This window comes from Callorhinus ursinus, unplaced genomic scaffold (genome assembly GCF_003265705.2).
Source record: "Callorhinus ursinus isolate GAN/ISIS: 27379988/994484 unplaced genomic scaffold, GSC_fseal_2.0 scaffold4, whole genome shotgun sequence".
Lineage (NCBI taxonomy): Eukaryota > Metazoa > Chordata > Mammalia > Carnivora > Otariidae > Callorhinus > Callorhinus ursinus.
This window is the reverse complement of record NW_027397066.1, coordinates 60,321,157-60,341,851: the sequence shown is the minus strand read 5'-3', so window position 1 is coordinate 60,341,851 and position 20,695 is coordinate 60,321,157. Positions and strand designations below refer to the sequence as shown.

The following is a 20,695-nucleotide window of genomic DNA, read 5'->3' as shown; positions in this document are numbered from 1 at the left end:
CAGCGGGGGAGCCTGCTTCTCCCTCTCCTTCTGCCTGCCACTCCCCCTGCTTGTGCTCTCTCTCTCTCTCTGACAAATAAATAAATAAAATCTTAAAAAAAAAAAAAAGAATCTCTCTCCTTCTTCCTCTGTCCCTCCCTCCTGCATGCACACTCACTCTCTCTGTAAAATAAATACATCTTTAAAAAAAATGCAGATAAAATCTTTTTTTTAAGATTTTATTTATTTATTTGACAGAGACAGAGATAGCGAGAGCAGGAACACAAGCAGTGGGAGTGGGAGAGGGAGAAGCAGGCTTCCCGCCGAGCAGGGAGCCCGATGTGGGACTCGATCCCAGGACCCTGGGATCATGACCTGAGCCGAAGGCAGACGCTTAATGACTGAGCCACCCAGGCGCCCGCAGATAAAATCTCTTAAAGAGAAATTGAAAGAGATAAAAATAGGCTGAGTGACCTTTCTCCTAGGACATGCTCAGATTTAACATGTCTCTTAGGACATGCTCAGATTTAACACTTCACTCTATTAGTCCAGTTTATTTCTACAAAAAAGCAAGTCTGGATAACTGATATACAATAATATGTATACTGTATTATAGAATAGTATATTTGAGTACATCTAAGTGAGTATCAAAAAATCCAATTGCCCAATTCAAACCCCAAATCTTCGGCTTTTAATGAGAAGTCACTTCATTTCATTTTATATAATGGAAAGATTTCAACCCCTGAGATTATGTCTGTCTCAATGCTTAGCACAGTGGTTTGCTCCTTGTGTCCAATATTTATTGAAATGATATCTGACAATAAAAACTTAATAACCTTAATAAGTTAATCATTTCTAGAATAGTAACTCTAAAACAAATTAATTAAAATTGCAAGAAAAATTAGGGAGAAAAATCATTAAAAAGAGACTTACCGATCTGTTTGTAATACATGGATAAGATGTTCCATAGCTTGTATACCCACTTCCAAGCGGTATTTCTGCATGAAAGAAAAATGTTGTTAAAGTAACTAATGCCCAACTTAATAAACTTAGTAAGTGATAAAGCGTTACTGACCTTAGATAATGATTTGAGAGCACGCACAGCATTTCTTCGATCATCTAGTAAAGTAGATGAAGCCACTCTGTCACAAAGCTTTTGAATCTGTCATGGAAAAATGAAATAGCATTAATAGAATCCAAAAAAACAAAAAAGAACATAAAGTTCCCCCCTAAATTTATACCATCTAATTTTGAGAAAAAAATCAACAAATAGGATGTCATGGAAATAGTCTTTCACAAATCTAAATAACTATTTAGGTGGTTTTATAATCTTACTTCAGAGAAACAGATTTTTCACAGACTCCTGAAAAAGAAAAGTGGTGGAAGAGAAGTTAAATAAGTCATATAAACTGAGGAATTAGGAGAAATCATTAGTAGAATCAGAGCTTTCAAAACATGCCATTTACAACTGCTTGAGCCAAGAGGGAAGCAGGGTTATGGTAGAAGATGGGAAGTTATTAAAAAAATTTTTTTAGGGACACCTGGGTGGTTCAGTTAAGGGTCTGCCTTCAGCTCAGGTCATGTTCCCAGAGTCCTGGGATCGAGCCCCATATCGGGCTCCCTGCTCACAAGGAGCCTGTTCCTCCCTTTTCCTTGGCCTGCTGCTCCCCCTGCTTGTGCTATCTCTTTGTCAAGTAAATAAATAAGATCTTGGGGAAAAAAACTAAAAAATTAAAAAATAAAAAAATTTTTAAGTACTTGTTTACATTTAAACTTCACCCTAATGTTTCTACTAAGTATTTGAACAAGAACTGATATATCAAAAATCTTAAGTTTTAAGTGTGCCTCAAGATCTAGAAAGATGAAATGCTTCTATTATAAAAGCTTTTAATGAATTTGCAGGAATTAAAGTTCAAGCTGAATTTTAAAATAAACCTTTGGGTGTTTACAATAGAAAAAAACTGGAAACAACTGTGCATCAAAAGAAAAACTAGGGCCCTGGGTGGCTCAGTTGGTTAAGCATCTGCCTTCGACTCAGGTCATGATCCCGGAGTCCTGGGATCGAGTCCCACATCGGGCTCCTGGCTAAACGGGGAGCCTGCTTCTCCCTCTGACCCTCTCCCCTCTCATGCTGTGTGTCTCTCTAATAAATAAAATCTTTAAAAAAAAAAAGAAATTATTGTACATTCTTTGATAAAATACTATGCTTTGATAAAATAATATTCAAAACAACTGTACTGATGTGAAAATACTAATAAACAGTGGGGAAAAAAGAAAAGCAAGTTGTAAAACTTGATGTAAATTATGAGCCCACTGAAGCAAAAGTACCAAACTATGTATGTAAAATTGCATTTAAAAAAATCTGGAGGGGCACCTGGGTGGCTCAGTTGATTAAACCTCCAACTCTTGATTTCGGCTCAGGTCATGATCTCAGGTCATGAGATGGAGCCCTGTGTCAGGTTCCATGCTGACCATGGAGCCTGCTTAAGATTTTCTCTTGGGACAGCAGGGTGGCTCAGTCAGTTAAGCGCTTGCCTTCGGCTTGGGTCGTGATCTTGGGGTCCTGGGACCGAGTCCTGCATCGGGCTCCCTGCTCAGCAGGGAGCCTGCTTCTCCCTCTCCCTCTGCTGCTCCCCCTGCTTGTGCGCTGTCTCTCTCTCTCAAATAAATAAATAAATAAAATCTTAAAAAAAAAAAAGATTCTGTCTCTGCCCTCCCACCTCCACACCCCGTGCCCCCTCGATCTCTCAAAAAAAAAAAAAATTAAAGATTAAAAAAAATTGTAACAGATGTAAGAATTAACTGCATGTCTTAAAATTAAAAAAAAAAGAATGAAAAGGTAAGCCACAAACTGGATGAAAATATTTGGCTTTCTTAAAGATTTTATTTATTTGAGAGTGAAAGAGAGAGAGAGAGAGAGAGAGAGAATGTGCACATGAGCAGGGGGAGGGGTAGAGGGAGAGGGAGAAGCAGATTTGCTGCTGAGCAGGGAACCCGATTCGGGGCTCGATCCCAGGACCCTGAGAACATGACCTGAGCCAAAGGCAGATGCTTAACTGACTGAGCCACCCAGGCGCCCTGGATGAAAATATTTGAAAACATCTGATAAAGAACAGTTTTTAAAACCATGATCCTCGGGTTCTTTTAAGTTCTAAGTTATTATTTTAAGTTATTACTCTTTAATGACAGTTCTTACTAAGAGTCTAAAAATAATACTTTGGCATATCAGTCACACTTTTGCACCCTACGTATCTGAATTAGTGGTGTTTAAATACATATAGTGTGTTCCAAATTACGCTCTGCAGACTTCTAGTGTCCCAGAAGATATTAATAGATTTCTAATGATCACAGAAGCAGCAGGAAACACAAGGTTATACAAAATTAAATAGGCTTCTGCACTGCAGGATTTCTAAGTCTTTACTATGCTGATTTGCATTTCTTCATACTGCAGATACAGTATAACCAAGCCTAGCCTTATTGGATTTTATTCATTCTAACTGCTCACATTTAGAAATTATTCTACCTTAAGTTGCATTTACTTTCATAATAATTACACTGACTTTCCAAAGTGCTAACAACTTTCTCTTTATTAAACAAATGGTTGATTTTTTTCTACATTAGAAAAACTACATAATTATCTCTTGAAAACATGAGGCTTGTTACTCTCATCTTAAGGAATTTCTTAGGCCAAAAATAGTTTTCCTAAGTATGACTGTAATTTCCTCTGCTTGGGTCTTGTACAACTTTTTTTTCTAGGTAGTTTATAACTGCTAGTATGAATAGGAAATCATTTATAGGCATTTTCTGCTTTTTCCTAGCCCCAAACCCAAGCACTGGTTCTAGATATGAGATTCTGAACATCTCCCACGGGGTACTGAGTCCCAGTACCATGCAGGGCTTGAACTTTAGCCTCAGCCTCAGCCTCATCTCTGGTTAACATATATAAAGATTTGTGTCAAAATATGATCTTCCATGTCTAGAAACTCTTCATTTGTTGAATGTGGACACCTGAAATCTACTTGATGCTGATGAAGAAACTTAGCTTTAGGAATATTGCCGCAAGATGATGGTAATCCTAGAGTTTGGCGGTTTGCTTTGGTTTTATTTTCAGTGAACTTTCTGTGCTCTAAATATGCTAATATTTGAGCCTTGTTAATTTTTTTAAAAAGCTTTGAGATATACACAAAGCTAACCTCAGCTGTTATTAAGATAAATACAAGTTAAAATAGGTTACTTTTACCTATAAGGCTAAGATTAAAATTAACAGTACCAAATACAAATACTATATGATTTCATTTTTATAAAATAAAAAAACCCAGCAAAACTAATCGGTGCTATTTTTTTTTTATTTTTTAAAAGATTTTATTTATTTATTTATTTGACAGAGACACAGGGAGAGAGGGAACACAAGCAGGGGGAGTGTGAGAGGGAGAAGCAGGCTTCCTGCCAAGCAGGGAGCCCGATGCAGGGCTTGATCACAGGCGCCCCTAAACTGTGCTTTTATAAGTCAGAATAGTGGTTACTCATGGAGACAGGCAGTGACTGAACAGGAAGACAAAGGTAACTTTGGGTTCTGGTAATGTTCTGTTCCTTGATCTGGGTGCTGGTTAGGGGTGTGTTCAGGTTGTGAGGTTATTTGACATGCATACTTTTCTAGATACTTTAAAAAAATGATTTTTATTTTTTTTAAGATTTGATTTTGAAGCAATCTCTACAGCCACTGTGGAGCTTAAACTCACAACCCTGAGATGAAGACTCACACGCTCTAAGGACTGAGCTAGCCAGGAAACCCAATAAAATGATTATTTTATTTTTTTAATTTTTATTTATTTTTTCTCTTTAAAAATGATCTTTTAAACAGAACAACTGGGTCACTTAGGTGGCTCAGTCATTAAGCATCTGCCTTCGGCTCAGGTCATGATCCCGGGTTCCTGGGATCAGGCCCCGCATTGGGCTCCCTGCTCACGGGGAAGCCTGATTCTCCCTCTCCTACTCCCCCCGCTTGTATTCCCTCTCTCGTTGTCTGTCAAATAAATAAATAAAATCATAAAAAAAAAAAGTGCTGACTCTTGATTTTGGCTCAGGTTGTGATCTCAGGTCCTGAAATCAAGCTCCACATTCAGTGTGGAGTCGGCTTGAGATTCTCTCTCTTCCTCTGCCACTCCCCCTGCTTGCATGCTCTCTCTCTAAATAAATAAAATCTTAAAAAAATAGAACTATCCACGATAGGTAAGGATATAGATTAACTTGCTTATATTCTATTATAGTGAAAGTAACCTAAAAAAGTGGCAATTTGGCAAAAACTATTACAACTTAAAATGTTCATACCCTTTTTTTAGCCAGGCATTCCTACTTCTAGGAATTTAGCCTTTAAAAACATCCCCACAATTACACAATATTTTATACTAGGATGTTCTTTGTAGCAGTACTTTTAATAGCTAAAAAGGAAATCCAGCTTCTGCCACAGAGGAATATAATAAGAAGTCTGAGGCCTGGCACCCCGATCTCAGACTTCTGGCCTCCAGAACTGTGAGCAATAAACTCCTGCAATTTACTGGAAAAAAAAAGTGTGGGGTGGGGGGGATACAAAGTTTCATGCATCAATCAGAGAACAGTTAATTAACATACAGTACACACAGACTATGTGGGTGATCAAATGAATGAAGCAGATCCATTTTTACGTATATGAAAAGATGTCCGAGATACTTTAAGTGGAAAAAAAAAAAAACCTGTTTAGCATTAGTTCATTCTGGTTTAAAATAATAAATAAATAAAAAACCATTAATAAACAATGTGAATATGTATAGAAAAACTTAAGACTGTACCATATTGTCTTTTTGTAGATTGCCAGAAATGTTCATTTTTTTTTTACATTATTTCTTATGTTTACATTTTGATAAAACAGGTATCACCTTTATAAACAGAAAAGAACAATGATGGAGTAAAATGAAATGGTTTATGTTTTATTGGGATTTCTAGGATATTTTCATAACTGACTGAACTCATCTTTTTTTTTTTTTTTTTTAAAGATTTTATTTCTTTATTTGACAGAGAGAGACACAGTGAGAGAGGGAACACAAGCAGGGGGAGTGGGAGAGGGGGAAGCAGGCTTCCCGCTGAGCAGGGAGCCCGACGTGGGGCTCGATCCCAGGACCCTGGGACCATGACCTGAGCTGAAGGCAGACGCTTAACGACTGAGCCACCCAGGCGCCCCTGAACTCATCTTTTAAAGATGCTATCTTCACTCTGATCAAAATACTATGAAACCAGCTCTTAATTGATAAAAATAAGCTAGCATAATAAAAAATATCAATTAGTTCTCTGTTGCTTATAAAGTCCAAATTTTTTAAACTAGAATGCACGGTCTTCACTCAGTCAATACACACATTAAGTATACATGTATTTGTTGTTGCACCAACCAAAATAAGATATGGTCTCTGGCCACAACAAGCTTGCCCAGGAACACAGTCCCCTAAATAAAGTATAATAACAAGCTAAAGATATATAAGTATATGCTGGATAAAGCTGGGGCACAAAAGAAAATGTAGTCAATTCTTCCTGAAAGTGAAACTGCTAGAGACTGAATGTTTATGTTCCGCCAAAACACAAACTTAGAAATCCTAACCCCTAATGTGATGGTATTAGGAGAGAGGGCTTTGGGAAAGTGAGTAGGCTGTGAGGGTGGAGCCCTCATGAATGGGATTAGTGCCCTTATACAAGAGACCTCAGAGAGCTCCTGTAACCCCTTCTGCCAAGTGAGGACACTGTAAGATGTCCGTGTGTGAACCAGAAGGCAGGCCGGCCTCTCAGCACACAGAGTCTACCAATGTCTTGATCCTGGACTTCCCAGACTCCAGAACTCTGAGAAATAAATGTTGCTTGTTTAAGCCACCCAGACTAATATTTTTGTCATAGCAGCCCAAAGAGATTAAGACAGATACTGCTTAAGAATGGTTTATTAAGGGGGCGCCTGGGTGGCTCAGTTGGTTAAGTGTCTGCCTTCAGCTCAGGTCATGATCCCAGGGTCCTGGGATAGAGCTCCGCATTGGGCTCCCTGCTCGGTGGGGAGTCGGCTTCTCCCTCTCCCTCTGCCTGCAGCTCCCCCTGCTTGTGCTCTCTCTCTCCTCTGACAAATAAATAAAATCTTAACCAAAAATTTTAAAAAAAGGTATATTAAGGATGCCATGCTTGAGTCAAGAATTAAAGGATAAGTGGTAGTTCATCAGAAAATATGGGGAAGGGGGCGCCTGGGTGGCTCAGTTGTTAAGCATCTGCCTTCGGCTCAGGTCATGATCCCAGGGCCCTGGGATCGAGCCCTACATCGGGCTCCTTGCTCACCAGGAAGCCTGCTTCTCCCTCTCCCACTCCCCCTGCTTGTGTTCCCTCTCTCGCTGCGTCTCTCTGTCAAATAAATAAAATCTTAAAAAAAAAAAAAAAGAAAGAAAATATGGGGAAGGAATTTCAGGCACAGAAAATTACTTCTTTATAACTGCACATATTTTATTTATTTATTTTTAACGACTTTATTTATTTATTTGACAGAGATACAAGGAGAGCAGGAACACAAGCAAGGGCAGTGAGAGAGGGAGAAGCAGGCTTCCTGCTGAGCAGGGAGTCTGATGTGGGGTTCGATCCCAGGACTCTGGGATCATGACCTGAGCCGAAGGCAGACTCTTAACGCCTGAGCCACACAGGCGCCCCTATAACTGCACATATTTTAATGTATAAAATAGCATTTCATATTCAGAAGAACAAAATGGTCTAATTTGAGGTTTTTAATTTTATATATCTATGAACCAAAAAATATAATTTTTATATCACACACAAACATATGTACTTGTTCTATTAAAGCAATACACCAAAAGAGACTTTCTAAAATATGAAAACTTCCCCTTTTACAGTAAGTTACCATTTTTGGGAATGATAACTGATCTAAAATAATGTGGAGAAAAAATAAGAATATGTAAGATTAGAGTGTTAGTTAAAAATATGTTTCTTTTCTGGGGCGCCTGGGTGGCTCAGTTGGTTGGGCGACTGCCTTCGGCTCAGGTCATGATCCTGGAGTCCCGGGATCGAGTCCCGCATCGGGCTTCCTGCTCGGCAGGGAGTCTGCTTCTCCCTCTGACCCTCTTCCCCTCGTGCTTTCTATCTCTCGTTCTGTCTCTCAAATAAAAAAAAATATATATATATATATTTCTTTTCTAATGAGTTCAAAGTATCTGTTTCAATAAGCTCTGATTAATGAGCAAATCACTATTTTTAGGTAGTTGCAAAATGTAACTTAAAAATATTAGATTTGGGGCGCCTGGGTGGTTCAGTCAGTTAATGGTCTACCTTTGGCTCAGGTCATGATCTCAGGGTCCTGGGATGGTGCCCTACATGGGGCTCTCTGCTCGGCAGGGACTCTGCTTCTCCCTCTCCCTCTGCCTCTCCCCTCTGCTCATGCTATCTCTCTCGTTAAATAAAATCTTAAAAAATATATATTAAAATTAATCACTATTTCGAAGTATAATATTTATACTTACAGAAATAAAATCCATTCTTGAGTTTGGGTAAATACCTATCAAGACTATTTTTAAGAATATAAACATGCTTTTTATCTATTAAACCTGGGTTTTAATGCCAAGTACATATTCTTCCAAATTGGGGATTTTAATCAGAACTTTCTTTCTTGAAACTTAAGATAAACTCAAAGCAGTCAACCATACTGCAAGCCAATGAGAATCAAAGCAATTATAGGAAAAACTTATTTATCTAGAACCATTAGATTGAACTATTTCAGATACCTCTGTCAGGCACTGAAGTGGTCTTTTCATTTTAGTTATTTCTGATACTAACCCAAAATTAATTACAAGCTTCTCTGTCTTGTAATTGAACATAATTACAAGCTTTCTTAGCATTTAAACTTAAGTCCTCTCCAATATCACATATGGGGATGTCTTAGGTGTTAAATGAAATAATGACTATAAAAGGCTTTGCCGAGTACCTGGTACCTATAAATGATCAATAAATACTAACAAACTCTATTATTACCAGGCTTTTTATGACTTTTTTGTATTATTCTTCTATCCTATCAGGCTTTTGGCAGTCACTTCTATCATGTATGTTTTTAACAGACCATTCAAATTTTGCAGATTTTAATTTGTTACTGAGTGAGAATTTGATAATTAAGCTAGATACTAATATAATTTTTCTATAACAAAAAACCACTCAGGCTTGAAATCAAGATTGAGTACATGAACCTTGCAACTTCTACTTTTGCTAGAGGAAAGCCTACTACCTCCTGTTAAAATTTCAGATTGTTGAAGTTTCTAAATAAGTGATCTCTCTATAATGAAGTGCTACATTGCTACTCTTTACAGACAACTGAAACCAAATGAAAGGAAAACATATATACATTCCAAACTTTAACAAAGATTTAGCCATGTTTTAGGCCAAACACTGGCTGTATTTTTCAGTTGATAGTTACCAAGCAAAAATTCTGTAGCACAAGAATGCTTAACTTATATTCAGAAATTATAGATTCAAAGACCATTAATGCCATTTATTCCTTACTTGAAAAACCAACTCAGTGCAGTGTAATTGTCCCTCATTTTCCATTTTCTCCTTTCAGTTATTAGGACCCCTGGTGTTTTAGCTGGGCACATGACTGTCTACATAGACTACTTTCCAAGTCATCCTTGCATCTAGGCAGAGACAATGACTATATTCTGGCCAATGAGTTGTTAGTACCTTCCAGGTCATGTCCTTGTCTTTAAAAGGAAGCTATTTGGGGCACCTCAGTGGCTCAACTGGTTAAGCATCTGCCTTTGGCTCAGGTCCTGATCCCAGATCCTGGGATCAAGTCCCGAGTTGGGCTCCCTGCTTGCAGAAAGCCTGCTTCTCCCTCTCCTCTGCCCACCCTCTACACCCAACCCCCCCAACCCCCACCCCCGGCTTGTACTCATGCTCTCTCTTGCTGTCTCGCTCACTCTCTATCTCAAATAAATAAATAAAATCTTAAAGAGGAAAAAAAAAAAAGGAAGCTATTCATTCTTCATTCCTCTTTCTCTTTCCCTCAACCCGGAATTTGAACCTGGTAGTAATGAGGCAACTTCAACAATTCGAACAAGGGCAGCATCTTAGGGGATGGCAGAACAAGATAAAAAGGAGCACCTGGGCCACTGGACCACCCTGAGGAGAACTACCCTACCCTAGGGACTGCTTTCTAATTTGGACTTTAGCTGGAGAAAGACATAAACTTTTATCTCGGTTAGACCCATTTTCTGGCCTCTGTTATGGCAGCTGATGCAATGCCTAAGCTAATAAACTCATTTTACAGAAGAAACTAAGACTCAGAAACAAAGCAATACACCCCAAAATACACTGCCGGTTCGGTGGCACAGTTCAGATTCTTTCTACCCAAGCTGTAGCTGTCTCACTCCAAAGCCCACAGTCTAATAGCCTATATTGCCTCCTACGCAGAAAAATGTGAATCTGAGTTACTGTTGCAAACTACATGGACAGCAAGATTTTTTTTTTATAAATAGGGAGAGACTGAAATGCAGTTTTTATGAATAGGTTTTACTTAGACTACAGTCCACTAAGGACCCTGAGAAGCCTTTGACTTAACTGCTCAGCCAGGGTAGTCCCCCTGTTCTAAGGGAGTTGAAGCTTTACTTTGGGAAAGTTATAATCAGAAGCTACCAAAAAAAAAAAAAAAAAAAAGAACCTACCAAGTATTAAAAAAAAAAATCAGCACTCTGTAAGTACTTCAGAAAAACAACAAAAAATAATATACTCGCACTTTTTTTTAAACATTTTATTTTTAAGTAATCTCTACACCCAACATGGGGCTCGAATCCACAACCCCGAGATCAAGAGTCACAGGCTCCACCAACTGGGCCAGCCAGGCACCCGAATACATACTCACTTTTTTAGATTTAACTTGGCTGAGATAATAAGGACAAACTGGAGTGGAGAAATAAGGACAAACTGGAGATTAGAGAGAGAAAAAAGATGTCAGCTCATGATAACAGACAAGGAATAAGGTTAAGAAAAAAGTATTAGGGTGGTGGTAATGGGCAAAGAGCTGAAGAGATAAATAAGGCAAAAGAATAATTGAATTAACTGAATTTAAGAGGCTGGGGCTCTAAAGAATAAAATGTCTGGAACAGCCACTGTTTGGAATTCAACTTCTATAGCTTTTCCTTAAACAAACATGTAGTCAAATATTGTTTTTTAAAAGATATAATTAGAAAATCAAAAAGCAGCAGTATGATAGTATGATATCATGAATCCGCAATCACTCTTCTATGTCTTAGCAAATACTCTGGGTTTTGGCAAGGACAAAGGTCAAAGGAGCAATGTATCTGAAGAATTCAGTACCATCATCCTAAGTGGGTGATTTCGTTCATTCGTTCAACAAATATTAGAGTGCTTCTACCCTCACAGGAGCTATGATCAGTGCAACCAGAAAGCAGTGGCGTGGTCTGTGACAAGTTCAGTTCAGAAACTGGGACTAAGCATTTAGAAACTTCTACCACAACTAATTTTATATCTATTTAATAAAAAAACCAGGGCTTAATGTTTTTATGCACACGAGTATGTGTATGCATACTGTCATTCCATTTCCCCAGCCATTCATTTTTATTGTATTTTACAGAAGTATTGGTCTGTGAGTAATTGCGTAAAAAAAAAAAAGAATCAAAATAAAACTAAAAACCAACTAAAGCAACTGGTCTTTCACCACAGACAGTTTGAGAAATACTACAGTGATTGACATTTTGAAAGGCCTTGCAAAATTCTATTCTGGGGGAATAGCAGTGAGCCATTATAGAAGGTACCTATTCTAATGAAAAGATAATGGCAAGGAGACTACAAAATAAATTTTAAAAAGATAAAGTGATAAGCATGACAAGGGAAATAATCAGGGAAATGAGATAGTGATTAGGTGGAGAGTACTACTTTACATAACCTAGTTGGTCAGATGGCCCCAAGTTAAGCACTGATTTGGATATAGTCGGAAGTGTGGGTAATGAGTAACAAGAACAAAGCAAGTGGAAAAGTAGGGAAGCAGACAGAATGATTATGTTATACCAGCAGAAGGCAAAAGGGCAGTATTTCAGAGTTAAAGGATTAATTTATTCAGTGTCCCAAATGGGATCCTGAGGTGAGGGACTTTGTTACTAGCAACTCACTATCTCAGAAACCAACCAAGGAAGCCAACTCGTGGTTTAAAGCAAAATTCATAAATTCACTGGGTATTTGAAGTCACAAACTCTTGTATGAGTCCTCAACACTCTCATCGACATGATGGCAGGGGCGCCTGGGTGGCTCAGTCGGTTAAGCATCTGCCTTTGGCTCAGGTCATGACTCCAGGGGTTGGGCTCTCTGCTGAGCAGAGAGTCTGCTTCTCCCTCTCCCTCAGCCTGCTGCTCCCCCTGCTTGTGCTCTGTCAAATAAATAAAATCTAAAAAAAAACAAAAAAATTATATATATATATATATATATATATATATATATATATATATATATATAAATATTTTTAAAACTCTGTGGGGAGGGGCACCGGGGTGGCTCAGTTGGTTAACTGGCTGCCTTTGGCTCAGGTCATGATCTCAGGGTCCTGAGATAGAGCGCCATATTGGGGGTCCCTGCTCAGTGGGAGTCTGCTTCTCCCTCTCCCTCTGTGCTCCCCCTGCTTGTGCTCTTTTGCTCACACACTCTCTTTCTCTCTCTCAAATAAATAAACAAAATCTCTAAAAATAAATAAACTCTGTGGGGGAAAAATCTGCTTACTGATTAGTGAATAGAAATATTCTAATACCTACTTTTAAAATTTTCAAGATTATTTATTTGAGTGGGGGAAGGCACAGGGAGACAGAATCTCAAGCAGACTCCCAACTGAGCGCAGAGTCTGATGCAGGGCTCTATCTCACAACCCTGAGATCATTGCCTCATGATCATGGCCAAAACCAAGAGTCAGATGCTTAACCAACTGTGCCACCCAGGTACCCCTATTAAATTAAAAAAAAAACAACAAATATCTGTGAATATAATTACGCCACTCTTAAAAAGAAACTCATTTGTGTAATAAACATATTAGTAAATGCAAAGAAAATAATCTGGGAGGATGTATGCACTAGCAATTACCCCTGGTAATGGGAAATGAGACTGTGAAAGGAAGAAGAAAGGGGCAACTTTAGACTACACACTGATTATGAATTATTTATAATAAGTATGTTTTCACCATTGCTTCAATAACTAAACAGAAAAATTTAAAGAAATTTCCAGAATATATTAGATCCAGCTTTTATTCTCTTATATGCTCTACCATAGCACCTGATGACTCACTGTTCATCCACTTTCTGAATACAGTTGATTCTTGTCATTCATGTAGTTCTATGTTCTGTGAGTGACTAAAAACAATGAATTAGCAGATACTGAACCTTTGCATTTAAGAAAAATACAGAGCTAGGTTCCTGTGAGTCTGTGGTCACATTTTCCTCAATCAATCCAATACATAACCTTGTTTTATGTGTATTTCTTTAAAGACATCTTTTTTTTTTAAGATTTTATTTATTTATTCATGAGAGATGGAGAGAGGGAGGGAGAGAGAGAGAGAGAGAAGCAGAGGGAGAAGCAGGCTTCCAAGGAGCAGGGAGCCCGATGCGGGACTCGATCCCAGGACCCTGGGATCATGACCTGAGCCGAAGGCAGACGCTTAACCATCTGAGCCACCCAGGCGCCCTCTTTAAAGACATCTTTTTCAATACATGTCCTTGATTCATTAACACTGAACCCACAGCACCAGCACTATTACTCATGCCTGAAGGAAGCTTATTTAACACACATATTTTCTCGGTGAAAACACCACAGCCTTCTTATGCTTAGGAACACTAGAGAGCACTTCCACATTATAGTTAGGGGTCATTTTTAACAGCGAAATCACAAACAAAAAGCACAAAAATGACAATAAATAGCTGTGAAAAGGACACTGGTTAATGAGAGTTGAAACAAGAAGGCAAATATCTCTTTCTTTGACCTCAACTGGGGACATACACAGCAGGTGACTCAAACCTTTCACTACCCTACACACGTCCACAAATGACCTGAAAGTGCTACTTGTATTGATTTTGGAGTTACAAATAAATTTTACCAGATAGGTGAATTTGCAAATATGGAATCCATGAATAACAAGGATTGACTGAACTTTAAATATCTTGCTAAGTCTGTATCATCATCTGCAAGATGGAAGAATAAACTAGATAAACTCTAAGGCTACTTAATGCTCAAAACTTAGAATAAGTTAAAAATACTCAATTTTACCTAATAAGTAATTATGTATTTGTTTGGTATACTATTTGAAAAATCTATTTGGCCTCTGACACTGTTTGATAAAATTTTTAAGCCAACATTTCTTTTTCTTTTTTTTAAAGATTTTATTTATTTGATAGAGAGAGACACAGCAAGAGAGGGAACATAAGCAGAGGGAGCGGGAGAGAGAGAAGCAGGCTTCCCGCTGAGCAGGGAGCCGGATGTGGGGTTCGATCCCAGAACCCTGAGATCATGACCTGAGCTGAAGGCAGACGCTTAACGACTGAACCACCCAGGTGCCCCTTAAGCCAACATTTCAAAATTGAATTTCATATAAAAATCCAGATTTCCACCTTTTCCTGAAGAAAATTAGCGTGATAGCTAATGACAACTAATACTGTATTTCACACCATTTAAGAAGCCATCAATTATAAGATCCATTGTCTTTTAAAAATAATCTCTATGGCCAATGTGGGGCTCAAACTCCCAAACGCCACATTGACAGTTGTATGCTCTACTGACTGAGCCAGCCAGGTGCCCCAAGATCCACCAACTGGTGGATGTAATGTAACTGGTAATGTAACACCAAGAAAAAAAGATATATTGCCAATTATAATTACATGATGCAATCTGATTTCAGAGCTGTTTACATGCTAATGTGCATCTCCGAATTGTTAAAATATGGCAATATATACCACTTGGTATGTGCCAGTCTGTTCTAAAGATCTATACATTTTAAATTCATTTAATCTACACAAAAACCCTATACAATAGGCACAATAATTATCCCACATTTTAGAGGTGAGGAAAGAGAGGCACAGTGGGTAAGCCCAAGTTCACAAAACTAGTAAGTGGTTGGATGGAATTCAAAGCCAAGCAGTTTGAGTGCTTAACCATTACATTAAATTGGCTCTCTGAGCCTACATTTCTGGAGGCAACAACTGGCTGGAGTTGAGCTCCATCTACACTGTCAAGTCAGGATGTGCAGGCTCCAGTTTCATCCAGAGCTCTGCTCTCTTCTAACCTGACCTGCTGGATTGAACAATGATGTTACACAACTGACACTGTTGGGATTTGAGTTTGTGGACTCTTGCATTAAACAACAGAATACTATTTATTAACAAAAACAGTTCTAAAAAGAAAAAACATATTTGAATAAAATTTGACTCAGAGTTAGTTTAATTTAGAAGGATCAGAAAGGGGTAATAAGGAAAAACTCAAAGACAGTAGTTCTTCAATTAGTTTATATCATGCAAAGTATTAGGTGCTCTGGGAGATAAATACAATGATGCATTGGACATGTATCCTGTTATCAAGATGCTTTTAGGGGAGCCTGGGTGGCTCAGTCGTTAGGCGTCTGCCTTCGGCTCAGGTCATGATCCCAGTGTCCTCGGATGAAGCCCCGCATCAGGCTCCCTGCTCCGCGGGAAGCCTGCTTCTCCCTCTCCCACTCCCCCTGCTTGTGTTCCCTCTCTCGTTGCGTCTCTCTCTGTCAAATAAATAAAATCTTTAAAAAAAAAAAAAAAAGATGCTTATAGTCTGAGTACAGCGTGGTTAACAAAGTAACTGAAAATCTGATATTTTAAATAATTCTAATAAAGTGGCTCTGTGTTTTAATATGCAAAGATCTTCAAGACATATCAATGAAAAAGGTAAGCTGCAAAACACTATAAACAGGATATCGTTTATGAAAAAAAGATAAATATGTTCATACAAATTCATAATTCTATATTGTACAAATGCATAATTATTCATAAAACTCTGGAAGGATTTATACCACATTAAGAATCATGTTTTGGGGTGCCTGGGTGGCTCAGTCGTTGGGCGTCTGCCTTCGGCTCAGGTCATGATCCCAGGGTCCTGGGATCGAGCCCCACTTCTGGCTCCCTGCTCAGCGGGAAGCCTGCTTCTCCCTCTCCCACTCCCCCTGCTTGTGTTCCCTCTCTCACTGTCTCTCTCTCTCTGTCAAATGGATGAATAAAATCTTTAAAAAAAAAAAAAAGAACCATGGTTATTTCTGGGGGCACCTGGGTGGTGCAGTTGGTTAAGTGTCCAGACTCTTGGTTTCGGCTCAGGGTTGTGGGACTAAGCCCCATGAAGGGCTCCGTGCTGAGCATGGAGTCAACTTGGGATTCCCTCTCCCTCTCCCCCTATCTCCTGCTTGCACGCATGCTCTCTCTCTCAATTAAATAAATCTTAAAAAAAAAAAAAGACTAATGGTTATTTCTGCAAAGAGAACTGAAATTAAAAATGGTAGTCAAAGGGGCCTTAAAGTTTACTAGTACTGTTTGTCATTTTGTGTCATAAAAAAATTAAAAAGCTAATTAGTAAAATAATATGTATAACATAATGCAACTCACGGAGGTGATTATGTATCAGAACTATTCATTGTTTTTAGTAATCGCCATGTGACATTCACAATTTTACCAAGAAAAATTTGAAAAGGACAAATAATCCACTAACAATTGGTAAACTGAGCATAATCAGAATGACAGCCTAATAATCTTAATTTAGTATCTGTTTGTTTTGCTAACCAACAGTTCCATTTATTTTTATTCAGAGATACACAAAGGGACCAAAAAAGAAGCAATGGGAATAGGAGTGACTAGGAAAGAAAAGAGTGAGATGAGGAATGTGAAACTGAAAAACCACTGAAACGTAAAAAGGGAAAAAAGAAAGTGTCATAAAACTAGCATGCTGAAGGTACGTTTACAATTTAAAGACACTGACATAATGTAGTTTGACATATTTCCTCACAATTCCTAACAGAAACCTTTATTTTTTTAAAGTGTTCAGTAACTATTTAACTGACATGCAAAAAATAAAGAACAGGAATGCCAGTTAAAAAAATCTAATTCAATTATTCCATCATATTTATTCAATAAATATTTATCAGGCATCTAATACCAACATATTTGATCATATAACTGCCTTCATGAAACTTAAAACATAGTTACAGCTTCCCTGGAGAGAACTTCCCCAACCATGACTATTTACTGTAGAACTTAAATAATTCATGTTAGCCAATAATCAATTCATTTACATTGTTTTAATGGAACAAAAAAAATTAGTGTTCTAGAACACAGAAAGAACCAGAAATTTATTTTAAATTGAACTCTACAGTTCAGAAGATTTTACAAAACAAGTAAAAGTCTTACCAGTCTCATCTTTAGATGACCTAAATTATTATGATCTAAAAAAAATTACAAAGTCAAACACCAGTCTCTTCACAAAATAAATCCAATGACTCTAACACACTCTATTTCCATTACAATTAACAATAAGTCAGCCAAGGTAATATGCTGCTTCATTTATTCTCCATGCTTTCTCTAAGAAATGAACAATGCTTTCCGAAAATACATTCTTTCCAAGCAAGGCATCATTATGAAACTTGCCTACCAACTAACCTAACACAAATGCTAGCATCTCAAAGTCTTCACACCACAAAAGGTTTCAAATTAAAGGTAACTTTTTGTACAAAAATGTTTTTAGCATTTCTGCCTGAGGTATAAAAATATAAGCAGGCCTTTTCTAGGATTTCCACAACAGACAAAAAAAAACGATGCAGTATAAACAACAGAAGGTAAATGAGTAAAGAGAGAAAAATGGTACTTCCTATCAGCAAATTTACATAAGAAATTATTTTATTCTCTAAAAGATAATCAGATTCAAGATTATAATTATCAAACCATAAAGCACCAGGATTTAATTTATCTTTTAGGTATTTAAATGGGCAACATCTCAAAAACTACATAAAACAGATGCTAATGAAAGATTTCTTAAATGTAGTATTCCTTTAAAAAATATATTCTCAGGGAGCCTGGGTGGCTCAGTTTAAGGGTCTGCCTTTGGCTCAGTTCATGATCTCAGGGTCCTGAGATCCAGCCTGGCACAGGGCTCCCTGCTAGGCGGGAAGCCTGCTTCTCCCTCTCCCACTCCCCCTGCTTGTGTTCTCTCTCTCTCGCTGTTTCTCTGTCAAATAAATAAATAAATAAAATCTTTTAAAAAATAAATAAAGGGCGCCTGGGTGGCTCAGTTGGTTGAGCGGCTGCCTTCGGCTCAGGTCATGATCCTGGAGTCCCGGGATCAAGTCCTGCAACGGGCTCCCCGCTCGGTGGGGGGTCTGCTTCTCCCTCTGACCCTCTTCCCTCTCGTGCTGTCTCTCATTCTCTCTCTCTCAAATAAATAAATAAAATCTTAAAAAAATAAAAATAAAATAAATAAAAAATATATTTTCTAGGACAATTTTTCCCAAAGTATATTCTTCAGAACACTCAGATCCACAAGGTTTCCTGAGGAAAAAAAGGGATCTGGTCAAATAAAATTGGCAAACACAACTTACTTTATGTCTCCATCTTGAAAGTATTTGTAAACTGCTTAATAAACCTTGTATAAATGTTAGGTTTTTTGTTTTGTTTTTGATCATCACCCAGCACACTTCTTTGGTAACAAATTTAGGTACATCCATTCACTTTTTTTGGAACATACGTTGGTACTGGTAGCATGTCTAATATTTAAATGATTCTAGTTTTTTAAAATTGCCCTTAATAATCTATATATTAACCTTCAAAAAAGCCATGTAGTTTTCAATAGACACTACATAAAAAGAATATGAAACATCTTCAGTTGGATATAGAAGTGATCAAAACACAAATCATTATTATGGTTTTCTCTGACACTGTTATTGCAAGACAGCCAAGAGAGAAAACACATTGCAGTGATGACACTGACCTGGTTATTAATGTAGAATATGAAACTCGAACCCAAATAGCAGTTTCGGACTATCCATTTATAGTAACGTGGTATAAAATATGCTTGACCAAACCAAAACCATGTCTAAATTTAAGCACACATTCCTTAATAATAATTTTTATTATAAGAAAGTACAGCTGTCTCTATATTGTTAGCTCTTTTGCTTTTTAAGCCAGCTGATCAAAGTTTGATTTAAAAAGAGATGACTTAAAAAATAAATAAATAAAAATAAAAATAAAGAGATGACTTTGGGCCACCTGGCTGGTTCAGTCAGTACAGCATGTGACTCCTGATCTTGGGGTCATGAGTTCAAGCCCCACAAAGGGCCTGGAGCTTCCTTTAAAAAGAAATTAAAAAATAGAGAAAACTTTTCAGCACGGTAATTCCACACACTTTTTCAGAACTTAAGCAACTTTTATGCCTTGGAATACAACTTGAGAAAAGAAACCCCCCCCATGATTTACCATCAAATGTTAACACTTGGGTTTTTTGTTTTTTTTTTAAGATTTATTTATTTGAGAGATAGTGAAAGAGAGTGAGAAAGCAGGGTGAGCAGCAGACTCCCTACTGAGCAGGGAACCCGATGCGGGGCTCCATCCCAGGACCCCGAGATCATGACCTGAGCCGAAGGCAGTGGCTTAACTGACTGAGCCACCCAGGTGCCCCTAATAACGTTTTTTAAAAAGCTAGTTTCTTGAAAATCCCATGTGTTGGGGCACCTGGGTGGCTCAGTCGGTTAAACAGCTGCCTTCGGTTCAGGTCATGATCCCGGGGTCCTGGGATCGAGCCCCACATTGGGCTCTCCGCTCAGTGGGGAGTCTGCTTCTCCCTCTCCCTGCCACTCTGCCTGCTTGTACTCTCTGTCAAATAAATAAATAAAATCTAAAAAAAGAGGTTATTAGTTCAAAGGTAGACAGAAAATTAACTATGTATGCGTACAAAAAAATGAGTTTTAGTATAATTAGTGTTTATTTGCACCCAGCAAAGTATGTCCAGCCTAAGGAGGCTTCAATCACCAGAAATCAGTGCCTTTCTCTAAAGCAAAAAAGAGAAATCAAATTTAAAAGTATTTGACTCTAAGGGGCACCTGGCTGGCTCAGTTGGAAAAGCATGCAAACTCTTAATCTCAGGGTCATGAGTTCAAGCCCCGCAATGGGTGTAGACATTACTTAAACAAATACAACTTTTTAAAAACACATATTTGACTCTAAAATATGCAAAGTTTAATGAAGATGAAATTCTAGACTTAAAATATTTAAAATTTTATAGAATTACTTATTGTCATATGATACAAATACAAGTATTTACTACTTTGTCTCTAGAGAACAATCCAATACCAATCCGAAGTTACTCTTAAAAGTTAGGTACTATAAAATCAATAATAGGGGCACCTGGCTGGCTCAGTCAGTAAAGCATGCAAATCTTGATCTCGGGGTTGTAAGCTTGAGTCCCAAGTTGGGTGTAAAGATTACTTAAAAATGAAATCTTTAAAAAAAATCAATAATGTAACTCTAACACATTTAGAAGATACTTAAGTTCACAAAGCAAAAACAGGAAAATGGGGCAACCCTCTCGGGTCCCCTCCCTCTTGGGGAGCTTTGTATCATCACTCAGTATCACTCAATAAACTGCTTTGCTGCCCACCAAAAAAAAAAAAAAAAAAAAA

At 37.9% G+C, this 20,695-nt stretch overlaps 1 protein-coding gene across 2 annotated transcripts in view; it reads right to left on the bottom strand.

Annotated features, from left to right (window-relative positions):
* Positions 1-20,695, bottom strand: part of USO1 (USO1 vesicle transport factor) — a 99,117-nt gene that overhangs the window by 74,118 nt on the left and 4,304 nt on the right. For both annotated transcript variants that reach the window (XM_025886932.2, XM_025886933.2), the window contains exons 2-3: positions 1,055-1,141; positions 913-977 (exon numbers count right to left, since the gene is read on the bottom strand). In XM_025886932.2, the coding sequence (XP_025742717.1) occupies positions 913-977; positions 1,055-1,141 (152 nt within the window). The remainder of the gene's footprint in view (positions 1-912; positions 978-1,054; positions 1,142-20,695) is intronic.